Genomic DNA, 16704 nt, shown 5'->3' with positions numbered 1-16704 from the left:
CTATCTGCACTTTACTTATTTGGTGTTTAATTTCTCATAACCTGTAATCTCCCTTTCAACACACAATATCCTTGTCTGCAGTCCAACCTTTACTCATTCCGTTTTCTCTGTCTGTGTTTCTCCCTCAGAATCCTGTCTGGGCAGGCAGTGGGGGGTGTCTGCTCCTCAGCCACCTGCTCATCCTGAGCTGAGCAGCACAGAGCTAACAGTGCTCAATTTGCTCCGAGACCGGCGTGACAGCAGTGGTAGCGCCACCAGTTCGGCCTACCTGAGCAGCAGTCGGCGCTCCTCAGGTATCTCCCCCTGCTTCTCCAGTCGACGCTCCAGCCAGGCTTCCCAGAGTGAGGGTACGATGGCTGCAAGCCACCACCGCCGCCTCCACAACCTCAGCTCCACCGACTCATACGACCCCATCTCCACTGATGCCTCCCGCCGGTCAAGCGAGGCGAGTCACTATGGAGGTGGGACAGGAGGAGGGGGTGGAGGGATGCACCTAGGTGCGGGCTGTGGAGGTATAGGAGGAGTAGGTATGGGAGGAGTAGCAGGGTCAAGGGGTATGCTCACTTTAACACCAGCACAGCACTACCACCTGAAAGCCAAGTATGCAGCAGCCACTGGTGGCCCACCTCCCACGCCTCTTCCTAACATGGAGCGCATGACGTTGAAGACGCGCATGGCCATGATGGATGATGGTGGTAGCAACCACCCTTTACCGCCACTAGTCAGGCCACATTGCTGCGGTGATGGCACCAACGGGTACACCAATGGGTATGTGGGTCATGCAGGTCATAGGAGGAGAGTCCTCTATCCTGGCGAGGGGCCACTGAATGGGAACCGGAGGGCCAGCGACCCAGTGCGGACGCAGACTCGCGACGTTTGCAATCTGCCACCAGTGCAACGCTTCAACAGCCTCAACAACCTCCACCCTCTTCCGCCCTTGTCCCATCATTCGTCCCCTGAAACCCGCAGCTTTGGCCTACAGAACTACACGCGATCAGAGGGCAACCTTCAGAGAGGCCTGCAGCACTCACCGTACACTCCTAGCATCGCAGAACACGCAGCTTTAGAAGCACTGGCCATGGAGGATCAGGCTGGCTTGTTACTTGGGGATGAGGATATGCTGCCAGATGACCTGGTGCAGTATCTTCACTCCCAGGCTCAGGTGGATGGTGGCTCCTATATGCACATTGAGGACCAATTAGCTTCTGGCCAAAGGGATGTCTCCCATCCATCTATGGAGGAGGTAGAACTGATCCAGACATCAGGGTTGAATATGGCCTTTCCTGGATCCCAAAGTCTCCAGCAGATAGCAGAGCGGACAAGTCCGAATAAGCTTCCCATCCAGTGGAATGAAGTGAGCTCTGGCAGTGTTGACAGGTCTCCTCAGAGAGAACAAAACCACCAAACACAGTGTGGAAGGTGGTCTGGCACAGACCATGGAACAATATCTGCACCTTTTGGCAGGTTTGGAAACATGATGGTTCAGCAGCAAGCGCCCCTTGATTTCCCGAACAGTTGTGCTCAGGCTAATCTGCCTCAAAATGCTTGTTGTGTCAACCCTGGGGTTAAGCTTGAGACATCACCTAACTCCTGCATGCAGATGAGAGGTACTAGTCACAACTCTACAAACACCTTTGGAAGGCCTAACTTCTCACAGATCGTAGACGCGCCTCTTCCGCAGGCCTTCAAACAGCAGGCCTCCAATGGACCTCAGAAGCAGAGCCACTTCCAACAGAACCAAACCACCTCTTGCCAAATTGGGAACAACCTTATCCTTAGCAGGACCTCTATGGACAACATCCCCAGCCTCTCCCAGGGAACTGCTGTTCATCACAATCGACAGGTGCATGTCCCTCGCCCACCGATCGGTTACAGGAATTCAGTGCGGACCCAGCAGTACCTCAACCCAGAGAACTGTGGTGAACAGCAACAATTGCAGAAAAGTGGGGACCACTGTTCCCTTGCGCATCAGGTATCTGGGCTGAAACTAGAGGGCCCAGACCATGGATACTTAGAGCATGGCTTTGATGAATGCCTCTCTTTCGAACCACCAGATGTTAAGGCGTTCCCTATCCTAGAGGAGCAGTGCTTGCTGGACTCCATAGCTGAGTCTGTGGGACAAGGTGCTGGCAACGAGAACACGGCAAGCCTGCTCTCCCCTGGTGCAGACCAGGTGACCAGCACAGTGGATGGCAATGTGCCCAGTTTATTAGATGAGGGCGTAAGTCTAGACTTTGGTGCCATGCTGGAGGATGGCTATGACCAGGGTAGCCTGGTCTCAGGGGTGTTGAGTCCCTCAGTCTTCCAGGGTCTGTCCAGGACCTCATCACGCCTGACCACACCTCGAGCATCTGCGACCTTCCACAGTGTGGCCCCCGGCCTGAACAACATGGCGATCGGAGACATGAGCTCTCTGCTCACCACACTGGCTGAGGAGAGCAAGTTCCTGGCTATCATGCGGTAGCTGCTTTCTCCCTCTTTGCTATCTCCTCCCTTAAGAAAAATGTAAAAAAAGGAAGAGAAAAACTCTGGTGTATGTGAAGATTTAGACCAAAGTGACAATTACGAGAACTTTAATATGTACTTAAAGTGTTCTGGAAAAGGCAATTGCCAAACCCATTTATTTTGTAAAAAGGTCATCCCACACAGAAACGGGATGTGTCAAAATTATGTATAGATAAATAGTTATATTCCTTTTCTGGAATGTAGGCTATTTTTGGAAGCTCTTCTCTTTGTATTTCCATGTGATGGTGAGAAAACGTTCACTCCTTTAAACAGTATTTGGTTTATTGTCACTGGTTTTGCTGTATACACTATCAGTAAAGATGCATGTATTCAAGGTAAAACATGAACACTGTCTATATAAGTTTATAGACTAGCCCATGTGCCAAGTATCTGCAGTCCTGATCCCACAGGTCCAAAGCGGCTCAATCCATTCTGGTTACAGCAGGTCAGAAATGGGTCATTATTTAGCAGGCCCTGGTGATAACTTTGGATCATATATCATAGGTTTTTAATAAGTGGTGTATTTACATTTGCTGTTATTTTGTTTGTTACTTTTGTGAATCTGTAAATGTTTCAGTGCTTCTACCAAGTTTTACCAAGTGGTGTTTTTGTGGAGAGTGACTGCAGTATGTTAACGAACACATTCAAGTCTTCAAGGTACTGTAGATAGTCGTCCCCTTGATATCTAAATGGCTTGGTTTAGTTAGTCTGGTAAGGTACTCACAAGTGTATATAACAGTGTTTTTATATTCTGTTTGTGAAAATCAAATGTTGACGTTGGATTGCACGGTTGTTTGGAGCTGATATGAAAATGGACATTTTCTACTTTATGATCAAAGGTCCCCGTTGGTGCGTTATGTATGCTTACATAAATAGATATGATTATTTCATGTTTTGAATCTGTCTTGATGACCAACAGCACATGAATTTCCCTCTCGTAAAGATACAGTAAACGTGTTCTGTTTGATAGGAAATCCTCTATTCTTTCCTCCAAAGCTCTTAAATTCAGAATGTGTACTGCCATCAAGTCTTGCAGTCAATTTGTCAACAGTGTTAGTATTGCCTTGCAGTCCTATGTGACTGGACACAGAATATGGAGTAGTTTACCTTTTATTCAGCGTCAAAGCAATGAGGTTCAAATTGTTTTGTTGTTCTTTGGTACTTTTATCATTTTGTAGCCGAGCATTGGTGGTTTTTTCTTCTTCAAAGAAGTAGAAATGATTTTCTTTGAGGGAAGGAAATGATATTGAGATATGTGCCTTATACGTACAGTATCTGCCTGTCGATCAAGAGAAAGATCACTGCCAATCTTCCATTGTGAAAAATAAAAACATATTAAACATGTAAAGTGTCTTGTGAGACCTGAACAAATATAAAATGACAGAACATTTATATATGAAAAGTCAGACTATCAGAAAAGTTCAGATTTGCAAAATGCATTCTACTTTTCTTTGATTTTGTTTTTTTTAAGTTTTCACATTTTGTTGTGCTCTTTTATATATAATGTGTAAATACAATACACTTTCTGTAGGTTTAGCAGAGGAAATGGGAAATATCCTGGGGCCAATAAAGAATTGACTTTGAAAGCAGCGATTCCCAGGCCCTGGGTAGAGGCCAGACAGATCTGGCTCAGAGCGGAGCGGCCAGTCCGCCAGAAGAGCCACTTTGCTCTTTTATAACTGACTACAAATGTTTGTATGGTTTTAATAAAAATGAGAAAATAAATTAAAAAGAACTTATATTTTAAGTCTCTTCCCTTCTTCCTGTGCTGGTTTAAATCACGTATAAAATGTGCTGGGTTGATAAATGGTTTTGTTTTTTATGGCGACAGTCCAACATAGAGGACATGTAATGTCAAACAGAAGACCTACTTCTGCACACACTCCTTATGTCACTATCATTCAAGCTGATTTACCAATTAATCCAAACATAACCGTGCCATGCTAATTAATAGACAGTAAATACATATTAAGCCAGTTGTTACTTTACAAGTCTTTACTTGGTAAGATAAACCTCTCATTTCAAATAAAAGTTTCAAAATCATTCTCCATCAGTGATGTCACTGATGGAGAATATCTAGAGCTTCTGATGCCCTCTTCTGATCATTTCAAGAAATTACAACTGCACCGTAAGGGCTGAGCTATGCAGTGTTTTAATCCCTTACTCACATTTGATTATAAATGCCTTATTTGGTTACATAATCACATTTAAAGCCCCGGTCTCTGTGCTGAGATTAGAGGCCAGTGGGTTTTAGTATTCCTGTTTATTACATTGACATCTCTACTAGTGGTGACCAGCTCACATGTATCTCCAGGCTCAGAGCCCATCATCGCATATCAGAAGCCTTTCAGTTGGCTTTGTGCATGCAAAGAGCTCTTGCACCATTACCTAACTTCTCAGATGGAGGAAAAAGGGAATCTTTTCTAAGAGAGTCCCCCATTATGCTTTTTAGCAGCTCACCTCAAGTGCAATCATGTGACGGAAATGAAGGGCACCTTTCCACTTTCCACTGCAGAGATGGCAATACCTAGGATACAAGAGACCATTTTTTACTCCCGATGCTCTGAGGCTGCAGCAATATCATTTCACTCAGTGGCTTTTTTATAACACTGCACTTACCGAGCTACAAGGAAGGCATTTTCTGGACAGGTAACATCCAGTTGAGCAATCCGTACACTTTCAACTGTTTTGCTTCTTATCCAACACTTCTAGGCATTTTCTATGAATTGCACTAATGATAAACAGGATGTGGGAACATATTAGGGATAAAATGAAGAAAGGGGGTTTGTATACAATAGGAAACATTTTATTACTAAAAAGTTGTCTTATACTGAAGGTGCTCCGTCAGCAGTGTTCCCACAACTATTCTTTATTGAAATCACAAGATTGTTTTTATTACCACTTAAGAAAAAAAAAAATCAATCACACATGAACCGACAGAAACTATGGACTATATACAGTGGGAGAGGAGGGTCACAGGTGTGGCTTCAATTTGCCAGCGTATGTTGGGTGTTTTAACACACTAGGCTCATCCAGGAGGCACTTGAATGTGAGAGCCTTAAGAGCCAGGGCCTAGCCAGAGTGCTGGAAGGGGAGGAAGGTAAAAAACATGGAAATGTCCAGCAACAGAAAAACAACAATTAGCTGCTTTGACAAAAAAAAGAAAACTCTTGTTCAAGGAGTACATAATATGCATCTATTCCTTCAGCTCAGACCTCAAGGCCTAAAGACTTGGTTAGGGGTGGGGGTGTGTTGCTGTCACAATTGGGACACTGATGCTGTATACAGAGCATTTACGGGCCTGCACCACAGAAATCTAGAGCACAAAGGGTGCACATTCAAAAGCATGCATCGCCTCACGATGAGAATTGTTATAAAAAGAATCAAAGTATTTAGTCATCTGCAACTACGACAAAACTCAACTGTCTGCTGCTTGAGATTGTTAATGCAATAGACATACAGTATGTACAGGAATTATATTTTTTTTAAACATCTGTCACTCCAATCAATGCCAGTTAAATTAAAAAGAAAAGTCCATAACTGCATTGCCGGGTATGAAGGGGAAAGTTTACAAAGATATATCACGAAAATCAATGTCTTCAAAAATGGCTACCATTTCAATAATCTATTTACAATAAAACAAAATGATGTATCCATAACCAAAATAGAGTTGAAGAAGAACAGAAAGCCATGACATTCTGAATAAAGGTCTGTGGGTTGGCTGCTTCGCTGCAGAGTTTCTGTCAGAGCGGGCTTTAGTGGTCGGTTCTGTGTCTGCTCTGGGACTGTGTGGCGTTCAGGTGTCAGATTTTCTCCTGGATAAAGGGGTGCTGCAGGGCCTGGTTGATGCTGATGCGTTTGGCTGGGTCCAGCATTAGGGTGCTATCCAGCATGTCCTTCAGCAGCATCACTTTCTTCCTCTGATCCTCGGGCAGTCGCTGGTGTCCTATCATGTCAACCAGCAGGTCTTTGGTCTGGTTGATGGTGCTCATCACCGTCACCTTCTCCTGATAGCGCAGGGAAATGACAAAGACGTCAAGTCATTTTCAAGATTTAACACAATCTGAATGTGTGGCCTAACAGCTTATGAAACAACATTTTATAACTAATAGAAATGGTATTTCATCAGCTGTAAATGTGCTGGAAAAGATGTAAGAAACTCCTTACCCTTTCTGTCACTTTGTCTACTTCAATGTACAGGAAGTTTAAATTCTGATCGAAGTGCTGGTCTTTGAACAAGCCTTTACGGATCATCTGAGGAGAGAAACACACAATATTGCATCAGCCAACTTCTGGAACACTGCATGGAACAGCAGCAACGCGACACACTTCATCTAGGAAACTGAAACAATAACTGAAGGAAGTGAAGTCATATGACATAATTTTACCTTGTTGGGCATCTTGCCTTTGAGGTCCATAGCTAGTTTGATCATGTGGTTGTTGGAGGATCCAGGAAAGAGGATTTTGCCAGTGTAAAGCTCATGTAAAGTGCAGCCAACAGACCACATGTCGATCCCATAGTCGTACGGCTTTCCTATGACTGAGAAAAATAATTGTGAGCTAGGTCCAGATCGAAATGGAACTCATTAATGGTGAGGTACAAAATAATGCAACTCACTGATTTCTGGAGCTCTGTAGAATCTGCTGACCAGGTATGGTGTGATGTCATTGTCAGCGACATGTGATGCAGAACCGAAATCACAGAGCTTCAAAATGGTCTTTGACTCATTCACCTTTAAGGGGGGGAAATGTACACGTAAAATAATGTAATTTTTTTTTTTTAAACTGATTTAAATAAGAAAAATGTTAAGAATGGGGTTTACACCCTACCAGGATATTGTCTGGCTTGATGTCAGCATGAAGTATGTTGCAGCGTTTGAGCAGCTTGAGGGCCAAGAAAAGCTGCTGGCTGTATGAGCGCACGGCCTTGATGTGAAGCCCGACATCTTTACCGTATTTTTTCAACACCTCTCGCAAATTCATACTGCAGAAGAGAATAGAGCAGGACATTAAAAAGTGAGTGCAACACATACATTCTAAAAACAGCAATGGATCTCAAACAATGAGAAGAAAGGTGAAGTGTTCCTTTTGTCAGTACCTGAGAGGCTCAAATACCAGACAAAGATGCTGCTTGTGGTAGAAGTGCCTGAAGAGGCGGAGGCAGTGGAACTTGTCATCAGGATCCGCATCATTCAGTTTCTTGAGGAATTCTAACTCCTTCAACCCGGTCTTCTGCCTGTTAAGCAAAATAAAAAATAAATGTTATTATATCAACATCCGTGGGATTATTGTTGTTTAGAGTATTGTATTTCTGTCGTCTAAACAACTTTGTATATATTTGACATTCATAGAAATGTTTTAAGTCATATAGAAAAAAGGTATGACTCACATGAGCTCATTGTTTCTGATGATCTTGACTGCCACCTCCTGGCCGGCCCTGGCAGTGTCCCTGGCTCTGATCACGTTGCTGAACACTCCATGGCCGGTGTAGCCGTAAACATCGTACCGCTTGTCAAGTGTCTCCCCAATATTCACCCCTAAATGATGACAATTCATGAAATGGTTAAAAGCAGAAAGGCTGATTCTCCACTTAACACCTGTGCATCACCAAGGAAATGTTTGGCTTGTTTTTCTTTCTTAGAATTTTGGAAGCTCAACCTCAGCTCCTATATTAACTATATAACAAACTGTCTGTAGCAAAAGAAATTACATATAAACGCCATAAGAGAAATGTCCACCATTTTGATCAAATGTTACAGAATAAAAGTATACTTTCATTTGATCAGGTTTCAAACCTAGTGCACTGTGTTCAAATGTTTGTTGTTTACTATTTTAATGGATTCATAACATTTTTCACCATGGGGAGTTTTGTGAAGGGGGCTTTTTTTGTCCTATAAGGCCATCACAGCAAACAAAAAATAAGCTGAGGCATAAGGATTGAAAAAGTCAAGTAAGATGCATGCGCCTATATGGACAGGCTTTGAAAGGAAGCAGTGTTTATATGAAGTTGCTAAGGTACACGGAGGCAGCACTCACGGTAGTAACCCTCAGCATCGGTCCAGTTGTCCCTGAGGTTGGGGTTCTCTTTGAAGTCCTTCCCTACACCTGCTGCTCTCATCCTGGCACTCTGCAGAAACACAAAGAATGAGGTCAGTGGCACATAACAGATGCTGAGACTCTTCCAGTGTTTCCCATTATCACTTTATTCTCTCAGTTTCCTACAAAGCCAGTGAACATTACAAAGATAACAAACAGCAGAAGAGTAGAGTGAAGCTCAGATGTGCTGCTAAAATTTGACTTTTCATTTTCCTAAATCACAAAATACTCACATCAAAGTCAGCAGCAAACATGTCATCTGACTCTGTAAACATGTCGGGCGCTGAAGGCTTCTTTGGGTTTGCTCCTGAAACGAACAAAAACAATAAAACAACAGGATGAGCTTCAAGTAATCCAGCATGTTGTAAAACAGAATATCTGGAACATGTATTTGATTCACATACTCTGCAGAGATCAAAACATGCTGCAGGTGGCAGAGACACCCACGCTTTGGATTACAAGCCAGCAACTGAATGAACACGACAGAAAGAAACAAAATTAAAATCCCTGCATCACACAACTCTGCATTTCTTACACAAATAGAGCCATTTCTGTTTTGTATAGACCGTCATTCTTTGGTCAGTCTAAGTCATCACCGTGTATAATAGACCAGAAAAAGTGTTCCGAAGTGCCAACATCAATGCCCTTTTTAGTTCACTGAATTTAAAAAGGCAGGGCAAAAATGGGATTTGGACTTTCTGGAGTGACCGTGATTGAACGGGGGGAATGGCATTGTAAAAAAAATGCCATTTGCTTACGATAAAAATCAAAGCCAGAAAGCTGAGAGGACACTATTCACAGTGATTGCTGTCCTTGATGGAGCTTTTAGCTGTTCCGGGTTCTGATCTCCATGTTCTCAGAAGAGTGTGCACTTCAGTGATGAATGCAGCTACATTTCAAAAGGTGTAAGTGATGGGTGAGGCATTAGATTGCAATACACTGTAGTTACCAGGGTCCAGCTAACCCCATTCTGCCACGGATGGCTGTGTCAGAGTACTTTTGTGATTGACCTATTCCTCATTGCATTTTACCAAAGAGTTTAAGCCATACATGATTGATGCCCTCTGGAGAACTAGTGTGATCATACTTCTGGCTAGCAGGTGTGGAGGAACAAGTTCTTGAATGGGGATGAGGTGCTGAAGATTGACCCGTCAATGCCACCGTACACATAAATCGTATATATTATTGTGCATATATCCAGTAGATAATGTACAATGCACCACCAACCTCCCCTTATTCTTTTAGAGTTATTAATTGCAGTTAACCGCAAAGTTGTTCATTCAGTTGGCCTTGTTTGCCGACAGATACAATCACGTGTCAAGACCTTACCGTCTTTCTCCTGGGCGATGAGGTTGTGCTTGGCTTTGATGCTGGCCTCGAAGGTGTTCAGGTTCTCCCGCTCATACTCCTTGACGTCTGCAGCTACTCGCTCCAAGATGTCGTCTGGGGAGGGGGAACGGCTGCGCGTGCTGCTCTGAGGGCTGCAGGGCTCCGACGCCATGTTGGAGTCCTCATTCCCAGCCTTGTATTTCTGTAAACATTGAGCGACCATTAGAATACATCTCAAACACAGTAAGCACGGTCCATTGAAAAGGGTGTTTGTTTACAACTTGTTCACCAACATCAGACTGATTTATAAGACTTATTTAACAGCAGGGGTGAATCAAACGTAAACAGACCTGGACGATGGCCAAGCGCTGCTGGCGACGCTGTTCAATGAGAGCTTCTTCATCGACCTCCTCTCCATCAAAGTCCTCTAAACTGCAAACAAAAATTGGTCAGAACGATGGATATGCACAATCTTTTCATTATCAGGGCCAATGTAGGTGATCTAATATTAGTCAGCTAGGTAGCAGTCATGGAACACTGTATCTAATACACTTTTGAACTGACTAAAACTTTACTAACACAGATTCATAGAATATATGATTCACAAAATGCAAGTCTATATTTTTCTTCCATTTTCACTTGGCATTTGAACTCAAATCAAACATGAAACCTTAATATCATTTGTAAAACAGTATCACAAAGATACAGAAGGGTAACAATCCGGTTTTACTCACGCTTCTCCCTCTGAGGACTCCTGGTCGACCTTCATGCCCTCCGACAGGCTGCCCTTGAACTTGTCTTCGTCTCTGGTGCGTCTTCGTCTCCTGTCCCGGTCGCGGGACATTGAGCGTCGGTACTGTCTGGGTCTTCCATACCGGTCCCTGTCCCCTGGCCTGCAAGGCATGGATGTGAAGGAGTGATAGTTTATTACCTTGTTACTTGCCATAACACTAGTAAATTCAGTTTTGATGCTCACTGCAAAACACCAAAGAGAAGCATCAAAGAATGAGAAAAGGTCAAAAGCTGAATCGAAGTGCGAATAAAAAGTGCAATCACCTGTGTGCCAGTGGAGACCTGCTCCGTCTGCGAGGGGAGGAGCGGGAGCGTCGTCGAGGTGACATGGACCTCCTTCTTAGAGGTGAGCGACTCATCCTGCGCCGAGCGACTCCTCTGGGGCTGTTCTCTCGTGAGCGATCTCTGCCTGGCCCAGCATCTGGCCGGGGGCGCTTCCTGAAAACATCAAGGGAGTGGAGAGATGAGCTCAACCGCACATTCTACATTTTAACTTAAGAGTTACTGTGCAAAAGGACAATCAGGAAAAGCTATCGTAACTGTGATTACTTTTACCGTTTCACAGAGCCAATGGAGTGGGCGAGGGACTCCATGCCCTTACTTTCTTTTTCTGTATTTCAATTTGTATCTGTATGTGTTATATCTTGAATGTGACTGGAAGACATTTTTTAAAGTAAAGAAATGTTTAAACAGTCCTTTTGTTCCTGATTTTATTTTCCAACACTTGATCCCTGTTCATCTTTAAGATTGAATTAATTCATTGTAATAACCACTTGTGTGGCATGTAACACTGACTCCTATGTGTCAGTCAACCTATATTACCATTAGAAGTTATACAAGTTAAAACAGCTTGTTTAACAACCTCATCGGTGAGTCTTGTCTGTCAGCTTCCCTCCTCCTAGGGTCTGGCGAGCGGCTGCGGGGTCTCCGAGGGGGGGACCTTGCTCTGATAGGAGACTGGCTCTGTTTGGATGCCCTGTCAGTGGCAGTAGCTGCGGGATTGTGGGCCTCTCTGTGGCGAGGGGAAGCACTGCGTTTCTTCATAGGGCTGTGGGGCCCTCGTCTGTGAGGGGAGCGGTTTTCTTTCCCAGAGGACGCGTCCTTGGATGGGGACTTAGCGGGCCGTTTGTCCTTGTCGGCGTCTGAGCGACCCGGTCGTTCTCGTGATCTGGACCGCCCTCTTGCTCTCTCCTGGTTTGGTCTCTCGTCCCGCGGTGGAGAGGAACGTTTATCAGTGTGGCTGCCTGAGTTGGACTTCGTTGTTCTGTCCTTGGACCTATCAGTGCTGTCCGAAGGCTTTCTGTCTTTTGACCTGCTTCTGCCACGGCCTCTGTCTTTACCAGTTGTGTCCTTGGGGGTTTTGGTCACCTTTTCCTGCTTTAGCTCCTTGACCTGCCCTAGCCTGTCAGCAGACTTACTCCTACTACGGCGCTTGGAGGCAGACTTACTACCCTCTGTTGAGTCCCGTCTAGACTTCCCACCTTTTGCCCCTCTGGGAGATGTAGTTTTTCCTGAGCTGCCCCTTTGACGCTGTTCTCCATTTCTCATCCTGCCTTCTCCATCCTCTTCGGATCCAGAGTTATAACCCTGAAGGATCAGACCCATGCCTGACTGGACCTTTCCCTCCATCAACTGGCTGTCCAGCTCAGCTTTGATCATGGCCCTCTGTTTTTCCAAGTCCTCCAGCAAGGCCCTGTCATCCAGACTTGGATTTCCAGAGGAGGGAGATGATTCCATTTTTTTGTGGCCGGAGGCAAACAGGGCGGCGGCGGCAGCAGCAGCAGCAGCAGCAGCAGCAGCAGCAGCAGCAGCAGCAGCGGGAGACGAGCCCTCTTTGCGCTTGTGTTTCCTGTGTTTGTGACGATGCTTGCGTTTACGGTCCTTGTCCTCATCAGAGACATGCTTGTGTTTTTTGTGCTTGCTGCGATGCTTGTGTTTTTTCCGCTTGTGTTTACCGCTGCTGCTGCTGTGATGTTTGGACGCCTCTTCAGTCTTCTCACCATTAGTCTCTGCCTCCTCCTAGGAAGAGACAACATATCAGCTTGACATTTTATTCAGGTTTAAGATAATCCCATTATTTAAATGTATAGATCTGTTGTATAAGCATAGCTATTATCTTCATTTGTATGTGGTTGAACACTTATCTCTTGAATGTCAGACAGTGTTAAAGTAACAAATCAAAACAGAATAAATAGGGGTATTATTTTAATTTTGTATTTGTGCTTGTATGTAATGATGTTATGGCATAATGATGCCTTTACCCCGTAGAAATGAAAATGCACTAAGGGGGAAACTAAAAATGAAATTAAACGAAGGGAATTATGTATCTGTTGTTTGATACTTTTATTCTCCCTTTGTCCACAAGGTCAAACATATAACTGACACTATTTGTTGTTAAATGGGTATAATATTCTTTCAAGTGCAGACTTGAAGCCCCATTGCTGATACAGTTCAAGATTCTTTTTTTAGATTGCTTAATTAAAAAATCAACTCAAAATAAATTGAAGGTAAAATGTTGATCAGAATCATGGCATCATACCACTGAGGATATTTAGGTCTTGCTCTTGTCCACCCCTACCTCTTCCTCCTCTTCTCCTTCTTCTTCAGACACATCTCCGCTGTCCTCATTTCCACTTTTTTCCTGGATCTCCAGATCTTGCTTTCTGTATAGGAGAGAACAATCTTGAACATTGAGCACACACAAAAACATAGTATTGCTAAAATGACTTCCAAACATGACGATTGACGGGATTAACTGACAACAATTGTATTAAAAAAAAACCTGGTCCAAAGATAATCCAGATCTCGTTAAGCGGGATCATGCATCAGACATGACATAACTGATTCACAATGATAGTTTCTACTTCAAGCTATTCAGAATGAATGAAATGAAAATAATAATCAGTTCATCAAGTGATTATGACATAACCCCCAGATGTAGACTTGCACAGCTTAGTAGTACAAAGGCTTTATATTGTTGTCTCTCCTCCAACACTGGTAACCATTGGCAACCAGTCTTTGGTATCACTGAAACTGTTGGTACTGTGGTGAAATTAACTTGTGTCCTTAAAATCTTCTTCAGAAAGTCCACTTTAATAAATATGATTAAATAAATACTTATCATATTAGTTGTTTTGTTTACATTGCATTTATTTCTCAAAACACCACAGGAACTGCTGCCGTCTTCAAGCATAAATAGACTGAAATGGTGCAAATATGTTGCAAGATAAAGTATAGCTTTAAAGTCCTTTTAGAATAACATGTAACTCATCAGAGGTAAGTTTTGAGATCACTGTGAGCACCAATTAGACGAGTAGTTTAAACCATGATTACGTAATGTGCCGAATTAAGATAAAAACGGCAAAACACAATATACAGAAACGCTAACATGAATAGGCACAACTTTTTGAGAAATGTCTGCTTATTAGGGAGGCGACAAAACCATGTGTAACCATGCACACTTCACTGTTTCATTCTTCCCACCAAGACAACCGCCAAGACGGTGTTCTCTCATTAGCACGGATACGCTAACCGTTACTAGCAAAGTTAGAGCTAGCAAGCAAGCTTCATCCTAAGGTAGCGTCAAGCTATGCTAACTTACTTTACATGATAGGCGCATGGGACCAAACACAAGTGTTTGGTTGCATAAGGTCTCATAGGAACATAGTTTGGACGTAAATAAACAAGGACGCGGATAAGGTACACTTCTATATGTTATGCGTTTAGCAAACCGTAAAGCTAGGTGAGCTAAAGAACATTAGCTGGTTGGCTAAGAACGTTAGCTAGTCGTCGGTGAGCGATTTAGCTAACGTTAGCCCCGGCAACAACGTGAAGATGCTACTGTTAACCCCCGCAGCTAAAACGTACAGAACAATTCCCCTTTGATGTTAGACGGGGTCGACACTTGCACCGTATTACCACAAACGTCTTATATTAAATTAAATGACTTACACGTGTTCGTTGCCATTATTCATTATTGTGGACGCGATGTCCACCTCAACGTCGGCCATTTTCCTCAGTTGAGGGGCCTTTTCTTCTTTGGTTATTTTGTCCACAAAAGTACATTGATCTACAAATACAAATGTGCCCTCTATTGTGCTGGCGGTGAACTACAATTAGGATTAATCCAATGAAATGTGCCTGTTGTCCACCAGGGTGCATGACTGTGTAACTTAAAAAGTCAGGCCACTACATGTTTTAAAAATCATTGGCATCATTAACACACAGGAGGTTTTAATAAAGAAGCTTACAGATGACATGAATTGCCAAAGAGTATCAAGTGTGTTCAAAAAGTACAGGAGAGTTAGTCAACCTGATCGGCATTGGTAATAATGAAACGTGCAATATATTTGTTCTCACGTGTTTCACTTGTTATTAACCAACTTGGATACTTTTAGCAAGTAGTTAAAAAATGTATCCATATTGGAAATGTCATTGGCCAAAAAAAATGCGCATTCACAGGATAAATGAAAAGAGATGTTAAGCATTATAATTATAAAGTACACCCATAATACACAGGTTTCATTCCTTGATTATTTAGTTTCTCTGCAAGCCATATTGTACAGACTGATCAATTACACCAGCAGCCTTGGGTGCAGTTTTTTTAGAGAAAGCCTGCAAAAAAGGCTGCCCTGGGAGGTGGTTTGCTCGTACCACAGGATGGCCCTGGAAGTCAATTAGTGTATCAGGTGGTTTGAGGGCCTATGGTGCACTGTAGGGTGCATGAGGGGGTTGTGTCCCTTACTGTGCCCTAGTGTCTTCTTCAATAAGCATTAGCCGTGTTCACACCGGAGTACTTTCACTCATACTTTTCCCCTTTAGTTCTGTTAGTGGCAAGCATAAATAAATGGTACGAGGAGCGCTTGGATGCTCTGCATGACAAATGCATGACAAAGTTCAAGCATACATTAAGCACTCTTCAAAAATACAAAACAATAAATAAGGGCACTTTGAGCGGCAGCTACACGCACACTCACACACACACACACACACACACACACACACACTCACTCACACACACACACACACACACACACACACACACACACACACACACACACACACACACACACACACACACACACACACACACAGTGTGTATGTATGTGTATATATATATATATATTTTTTGTATGCTATTTGATCCTATATTATCTTCTACTATACACTTGCATTGTGTACACTGTCTTGTCCCTGCCTGCACCCTGTCCAATGTTGACTAGTAAACACATTCCTAGTATGTTGTAAAACTACATGGCGACTAAACAGATCTTGTATCTTGCTTATTTTTCCTCTTAGGAAAGCGGGCAAGGGATGAGAATTTATTTGACACCGTCGAGGCGATGGAGGACCGGCGTGCCGTGGTCAAAGAGTCGATGCACAGGGATCAGATGGGGCTGTTAAGCAAGTCCCAGGAAACGGAGGACAAGATGCTCACGATGATGGAGCGCCAGGCTGAAGTGTTGACGCGGCAGATGGAGCGCCAGGATGAAGTGTTGGCGCAGCGCCAGGATGAATTGTCGGAGCGGCGTGAGCAGCGCCAGGAGCGCCAGGATGAGCGACAAACCTCTTTCCAGAATGGGTTTCTGGAAGTGCTTTCCCAGTTAGTGAAAGTCAACAGGTCTTCCTCATAGTTGCCACTGTTAACAATAACTTTGCACTAAACTTTGTCTGCTGCTGAGCCCATCCCTACACCTGGGACAGTTAATTTTATATTGTTGTTATTATATATATGCCACTGTTATTAATACTGACACACAACTTTGCACTAAGGTGTCTGCTGCTGAGCCTACCCCTACACAGTTTATTTTTATATTATTGTTATTACTGCTATTATATTGTCTTGATACAACTGACACTTTATTTTATATTGAAAATGTTAACTTACATTTACAAATTCTATTTTATTTACATTAAACATTTGAACTTCTATTTACTACTGTTATGTCTTGAGTGTGCAATAAAAGAGAACCTACTGTACAT

General features: G+C 43.4%; 2 protein-coding genes across 3 annotated transcripts in view; one reads left to right on the top strand and one right to left on the bottom strand.

Annotated features, from left to right (window-relative positions):
- The window catches only part of gli3 (GLI family zinc finger 3), a 92288-nt gene extending 88044 nt beyond the window's left edge, over nucleotides 1–4244 (top strand). For both annotated transcript variants that reach the window (XM_079660967.1, XM_079660966.1), the window contains exon 15: nucleotides 129–4244. In XM_079660967.1, coding sequence (XP_079517093.1) covers nucleotides 129–2464 — 2336 coding nt within the window. In that variant the 3' untranslated portion in view covers nucleotides 2465–4244. The remainder of the gene's footprint in view (nucleotides 1–128) is intronic.
- A 1045-nt stretch (nucleotides 4245–5289) lies between these two features.
- prpf4bb (pre-mRNA processing factor 4Bb) lies at nucleotides 5290–14821 on the bottom strand. Its single transcript, XM_079660968.1, has 16 exons — nucleotides 14674–14821; nucleotides 13301–13385; nucleotides 11585–12741; nucleotides 10987–11160; nucleotides 10665–10823; nucleotides 10281–10362; nucleotides 9931–10132; nucleotides 8835–8908; nucleotides 8542–8632; nucleotides 7895–8042; nucleotides 7604–7741; nucleotides 7336–7489; nucleotides 7124–7238; nucleotides 6894–7045; nucleotides 6673–6759; nucleotides 5290–6512 (listed from the first exon to the last, which is right to left on the bottom strand). The coding sequence occupies exons 1-16, from the start codon at nucleotides 14730–14732 to the stop codon at nucleotides 6309–6311; spliced, it is 3081 nt and encodes a 1026-aa protein (XP_079517094.1). The 5' UTR covers nucleotides 14733–14821; the 3' UTR covers nucleotides 5290–6308.
- Between the last annotated feature and the right edge of the window lie 1883 nt (nucleotides 14822–16704).

This window comes from Notothenia rossii, assembly GCF_949606895.1.
Source record: "Notothenia rossii genome assembly, chromosome: 12".
Classification (NCBI taxonomy): Eukaryota; Metazoa; Chordata; class Actinopteri; order Perciformes; family Nototheniidae; genus Notothenia; species Notothenia rossii.
The sequence above is the reverse complement of the archived record's forward strand: the minus strand, read 5'-3'. Positions and strand labels throughout refer to the sequence as shown.

Excerpts from the sequence above, each read along its gene's own strand:
- prpf4bb (XM_079660968.1), bottom strand. The coding sequence starts at position 14,732 with ATGGCCGACGTTGAGGTGGACATCGCGTCCACAATAATGAATAATGGC. Across the intron at positions 6,760-6,893 it reads AAGGCAAGATGCCCAACAAG|ATGATCCGTAAAGGCTTGTT; the intron begins GTAAAATTATGT and ends TTCTCTCCTCAG. Across the intron at positions 6,513-6,672 it reads TAGACAAAGTGACAGAAAGG|GAGAAGGTGACGGTGATGAG; the intron begins GTAAGGAGTTTC and ends CTGCGCTATCAG.